The sequence below is a fragment of the Gavia stellata genome, unplaced genomic scaffold (genome assembly GCF_030936135.1).
Source record: "Gavia stellata isolate bGavSte3 unplaced genomic scaffold, bGavSte3.hap2 HAP2_SCAFFOLD_60, whole genome shotgun sequence".
Taxonomy (NCBI): Eukaryota; Metazoa; Chordata; class Aves; order Gaviiformes; family Gaviidae; genus Gavia; species Gavia stellata.
This window is the reverse complement of record NW_026776979.1, coordinates 675,376-681,375: the sequence shown is the minus strand read 5'-3', so window position 1 is coordinate 681,375 and position 6,000 is coordinate 675,376. Positions and strand designations below refer to the sequence as shown.

Sequence of the window (6,000 nt, the reverse complement as noted above, 5' to 3'; positions counted from 1 at the left end):
CCCCGCGCTGAGTTACCGGGGTGCCTCTGCCCGCCAGTGCTTCGCTGCTTTTTGTTTGTGCAGATTAGCCTTTAATCACGTCACCTAACATTCTAGGGAGTTCCCAGGCGTGCCTGTAGATTTTATAGGATGATAGAAAAGCCATAGTCATACCAGCTGTAGGAATACTATTGAGTGTGTTTGCAGGTAAGAGAACATCATTATTTCTTGGTCTAGGCTTTTTTTTTCTAGTTGTCTCAGTGATGAACGCTGAACGTATTGGTTTAAGTCTTTACATGCTCCTGTGTGTGAGTGTGCACAAAGCCCTGCCTTCTTCAAATAAACCTAGGGCTCTGTCAAATTGAAAAATAGTTGAAAGGCTTTCTGTTATGATTTCTTTCTTAAACCTTTGAGAGGAAAAATGTTAAGGGTGACTCTGACATATCAGACTGCCTCTTGTTAAGCTTTAGGTCTTGTTACATCCATCTGTGCTGGATCTGAGAAGCAGAAAATGTCTTCAGGGGTTTCATCTCAGATGCCCCAATTCAAAAGCCAGTTACGGGAGGCGTCTCATGAGGCCTTGCTCCACCAGCCCAGAGGACTGCTGGAAGGGAGGTGCTCCTTAAAACGAGCCATGAAGGAAAGGTGATGGAAATCCTCCTCGTGCAAATGTCTGTCTTATCAGGAGAAGTTGTCAGGTGAACGGTGGGGATGACTTGTTCAAGGTTGACTGAGGAGAAGACCGTCAGACAGTTACAGGATTGCCCAGCTCTGTGGCTCAGGGCTGACCCCTCAGCAGCAGGTGGCCACAGCTCTCATTGCATGGCCCTGCATGGGCCTTACGCATGCATCACTGCCCTCCTGTAGTGACATTCTTCACGCTTCTGTCACCATCTCCATCAACTACTAATGGAAGTACCTCTTGGTAAAGTTAGTGTCAAGAAGTAGAAGAATCTGGTCGTTTTTCTGCCTTTTTCAGTGTGAGATGTAGTTTGGGGTATTCCTAATGAAACCTTGGGTTGTAAATTGAACAAGCCACCTCTCATGGTCATCACAGCTTTCCTCACATAGTAGAAGTGATAGTACTCAGAACAAGATCAATGGTAATAAAAGAAGTGTATCTTGAGTTCCCTTTGGCTTCCTGTGGATAAATGCCATCCTCCTGAAGGAAATCTTTTAATATCCCTCCAAATGAGGTCACAAATGGAACAGAAAGAGGAGAAAAACTCTCCTAACTAGATTTTAATCCCAGGACATGCAAGGTCAAGCTTGGCTGCTTCTCTGAACCAATGTTGAAATAAAAGGTGGGGGTTTTTTCATGAAACTCTAAGTTTATCTGAAAGGTTTTGCCGCAATAATTTTTTCAAAGGCTATTAAGCTCAAGTTGTCCACAAGAAAAGTGTGGCGGAGAGGAGCTTTAGCTTTGAAAGCTGGTTGGCTGGGTTTTTTTTCTGAGGGCTACTTCTTGGTGCCGAAGTGGTTCAAGGCTTACCTGCCATGAGTTGCACCACTATCAAGTCATGAGACTTACAGAATAAACTTGCCTAAAGGAGGGAGAATTCCCTTCTTAGCTCAACATACATGGTTCAGATTAATATGTTCTTATTTCCTTCTTTCTTTCCCTAGGAATTTTCCTCTGGCAAAATTGAATGCTTCAGTGGACACTGTTTGAAATCAATGAGAAAAAACATGCCGCCCTGTTCAGACTCTAGCTTTGACAAAAGCATGGAAATATTAAGTGAAAATGTCAATTGAAGACACTTTACGAGGTATTGTATTTCTAGATGTCCAATCCCTGTTCAATTCATAGAATTAAAAGGAAAAGTGAAAGCATGCACAATGAGTCATGTCATGATAAATCTACAGCTAAAAATCTGCGGGGCAGTATGATTATGTTAATGTCAGTGTCAGTGTCTTAGAATGAGAATCACTCTTCTTAGTAAAAGTCTTCTGCTTGTATAAAAAACGTGCATCTTTTCCCAACTCTTTTGAGATCTCTCCTCCGCTTTGGTTACTGAGATGTTATTTGCACTATTGAGACTTCAAGATTAGCCGGTTAGGAAAGTTGCGTCCCTACCGAACTGTCTGCATATGGTACGCAGCAGACTTGGGATCTGAATCCTCAGTGTGGTCCACAGGCTTTTCTTTGCATGATGTGGAGCACTGGATTACAAACTTGGTCAGGTTCCCTAGTCTTGATGGGGAACAGTACAATACAAGGCTTCTATGCAATATTCTAATACAATAATTCTTTTCTTCTTTCTCTCCTCTGTTCTCTTTCTTAATGTAGGCGGTTGGCAAAGCCAAAGTCAGACCAAAAAAAAATAAGAATATAAAGAAGGTAAGTAGTGGTAACTCCCTAGGATTCCTTTTTAGTCTGGTTTCTGAGAAGGATTGCGTTTGGTCACTCCATCTATTTAACTTGGCCACAAAAACTGCTGAACTTATCAACCCAAAGCAGCTGAAGTTGTGAAAATAGATAGTGAAAAGATAGTGAATTTCCTATGAGTTTTACGAAAAGAGGTAGGTGAGAATAGGAGGATATGCTATTAATTCCTGTCAGGCTTGGGGAGAACACAGCTTGAATTCCAGCCTGCTCTTAGGCACTAGTGCCTGAGAATCTGTTCCTTAGCTCAGGTTTCTTTGTGACACGGATTTTCTGGAGTCTGCAGGACACAAATTAATTGAAAATCGTTCTTGCAAATAGGAGGTAATATTTGAGTTAAAAAGTAATTCAGTCATGAGGCGCACAAACCCGCTGATGTGGGGAAGGTGTCACTGAAGTTCAGTGATTCACCTTGGAACTGAATCACTGTGCTGAGTACACAAGCAGGCTTGGTGCTGTGAGGCTGCTTGCTGGCAGCCGGGAAAATGCGTTATTTCCAGGCAGCGTCCTGCCAGCCATGGATGGGCTGAACGCAGGAAGGGGCCTGAAATGCGCTTTGTGTGTAGTAATTCAAGTTCTAATTGTGCACTACTTCCTCACTGACCTCTCTTAACTGTTTTAATGATAGTGCAAGTAACAGACCCGTGGCAAAGGATGCTGTGTGGTAAATACTGGGCAGATCGTTTTTAAAGCAGGCAAGCGTTTGAGTTCTTTGCTATTTGGGAGTTTATCTTGAGACGTTTCTTATCTTCTAGAGCTTTTGTGTCAGGATGCAGAAAATGAGTGATGCATGCTTAAACAATGGACTAAAACCACGCATCTTAAGAAAAGACTTCCCACATAAATAATTTTTTAAAAAAACTATTCGATACAATTTGACATGGATGGAGTAAAAACACCTTAGAGAGAGGTATTTGTTGCTTTCGCTTTTCCAGAAAGAAGTAACTGGAATGAACTTGCTTCCTGCATGGAACAAAAGCTGCGTGTTTGTTTTCATCAGATTGGCTTCCCAGTCTATTAAAAAATTGCTATACAAGTCATGCTTTTAGGTAGGTAGTTTAAACATAATTAATTAAAGTTGAATGCTGTGGTCATGACAATAACTTCCAATTTGGTATTTAAAGAAAAAATCAAGCCACTGCAGATTTTTTTACATTTTACTAGAGCAACGGTGAAATAAAGGGAATAATGTATTTTCTGTCTCAAAATATTTTATACATTAATGCATTGTAGTCACCAGAACACTGAAGACCGGAGCTGATGCAAAAGCTGCACAACAAGTCCATGAAGAAAACGGGGATTTGGAGGTCCGCTGAAGCTGCAGACTTCAACAAAATCGTTACACCATTACAAATCAATCTGTTTTGTTCGACAAACTTATAACAAAGTAAGTGGGTTTTTTTCATGATCTTACAAAGCTACTAAAATGAGCCTTACTAGCAAGCCTTTCTGCTATGGCATAATATTGGCTAGGGACTTTCTCCTTCTTTTGACAACAGAAAAAGGTATTGTTATTCCTGGCAGCAAGAGCTAAATGTATTCAGTGGTCAGGCTGAGACTTCCCTACATGCCCTTACGTATACGGTACATCCGTGTGACAACTGCTGGGCTGCAGGTGCCTTCCATAGTAGAGTTCCAACAGGGTGGTGCAGCTTGGAACTTCTGGGTTGTTACTGGCAACCTCTGCTAACATTCCGTGGTCATTGATCAGGTAGGGTCTCCTCCTCTTCCTCTGCCTGCACTGGTATGTCCTGCTCGCAGGAGCAGGCAGTGCCCCTGTGCCGTAAGAAGAGCCGGCGGGGAAGACGGCCGGCCTGGCTGAACAAGGAGCTTATGCTGAGGCTCGGGGAAAAAAAGAGAACTTACCACCTCTGGAAAAAGGGGCAGGCAAGTGAAGAGGAATACAAGGACCTCGTTAGGTCATGCAGGGAGGGAATTAGGAAGGCGAAAGCCCAGCTAGAGCTCAACCTGGCCACGGTCGTGAGGGACAACAAAAAAAGCTTCTATAAATACATTAACAACAAAAAGGGGGCCAAGGAGGATCTCCATCCTCTACTGGATGCGGCGGGGAACATTGTCACGAAGGATGAGGAAAAGGCTGAGGTACTTAATGCCTTCTTCGCCTCAGTCTTTAACAGCCACACCAGGTATCCTCAGGGTATCCGTCTCCCTGAGCTCGATGACAGGGATGGAGAGCAAAATAGGCTCCCCATGATCCAGGAGGAAGCAGTTAACGACCTGCTATGCCACCTGGAGACTCATAAGTCTATGGGGCCTGATGGCATCCACCCAAGGGTGCTGAGGGAGCTGGCGGAGGAGCTTGCCAAGCCGCTCTCCATCATTTATCAACAGTCCTGGTCAACGGGGGAGGTCCCGGATGACTGGAGGCTTGCCAACGTGACGCCCATCTACAAGAAGGGTCGGAAGGAGGATCCGGGGAACTACAGGCCTGTCAGCCTGACCTCGGTGCCGGGGAAGGTTATGGAGAGGCTCATCTTGAGGGCGCTCACGGGACACGTGCAGAATACCCAAGGGATCAGGCCAAGCCAGCACGGGTTCATGAAAGGCAGGTCCTGCTTGACCAACCTGATCTCCTTCTATGACCAGGTGACCCGCCTAGTGGACGAGGGGAAGGCTGTTGATGTTGTCTACCTGGACTTCAGCAAAGCCTTTGACACTGTTCCCCACAGTATTCTCCTAGAGAAGCTGGCGGCCCGTGGTTTAGACAGGTACACTCTTCGCTGGGTAAAAAACTGGCTGGATGGCCGAGCCCAGAGAGTTGTAGTGAATGGGGTGAAATCCAGCTGGCGGCCGGTCACAAGCGGAGTCCCCCAGGGCTCAGTTTTGGGACCGGTCTTGTTTAATGTCTTCATTGATGATCTGGATGAGGGGATAGAGTGCTCCCTCAGCAAGTTTGCAGACGACACCAAGTTGGGAGGGAGTGTTGATCTGCTTGAGGGTAGGAAGGCTCTGCAGAGGGATCTGGACAGGCTGGATCGATGGGCTGAGGCCAACCGGATGAAGTTCAGTAAGGCCAAGTGCTGGGTTCTACACTTGGGCCACAACAACCCCAGGCAACGCTACAGGCTTGGGGATGAGTGGCTGGAAAGCTCCCCCGCAGAAAAGGACCTGGGGGTGTTGATCGACACCCGGCTGAATATGAGCCAGCAGTGTGCCCAGGTGGCCAAGAAGGCCAACGGCATCCTGGCTTGTATCAGAAATGGTGTGGCCAGCAGGAGCAGGGAGGTAATCATGCCTCTGTACTCGGTGCTGGTGAGGCCGCACCTCGAATACTGTGTTCAGTTTTGGGCCCCTCACTACAAGAAGGACATGGAGGTGCTGGAGCGTGTCCAGAGAAGGGCGACGAAGCTGGTGAGGGGTCTGGAACACAAGTCTTATGAGGAGCGGCTGAGGGAACTGGGGTTGTTTAGCCTGGAGAAGAGGAGGCTGAGGGGAGACCTTATCGCTCTCTACAACTACCTGAAAGGGGGTTGCAGAGAGGTGGGTGTTGGTCTCTTCTCCCAAGTGACTAGTGACAGGACTAGAGGAAATGGCCTCAAGTTGTGCCAGGGGAGGTTCAGGCTAGATATTAGGAAAAAGTTCTTTACCGAGAGAGTAGTGAAACATTGGAATAG

The 6,000-nt window shown here is 46.0% G+C and overlaps 1 protein-coding gene across 1 annotated transcript in view; it reads left to right on the top strand.

Annotated features, from left to right (window-relative positions):
• The first annotated feature begins 613 nt into the window (after positions 1 to 613).
• Positions 614 to 6,000, top strand: part of LOC132321551 (ATPase family AAA domain-containing protein 2-like) — a 28,154-nt gene continuing 22,767 nt past the window's right edge. The window contains exon 1 of the mRNA XM_059835048.1: positions 614 to 624. Coding sequence (XP_059691031.1) covers positions 614 to 624 — 11 coding nt within the window. The remainder of the gene's footprint in view (positions 625 to 6,000) is intronic.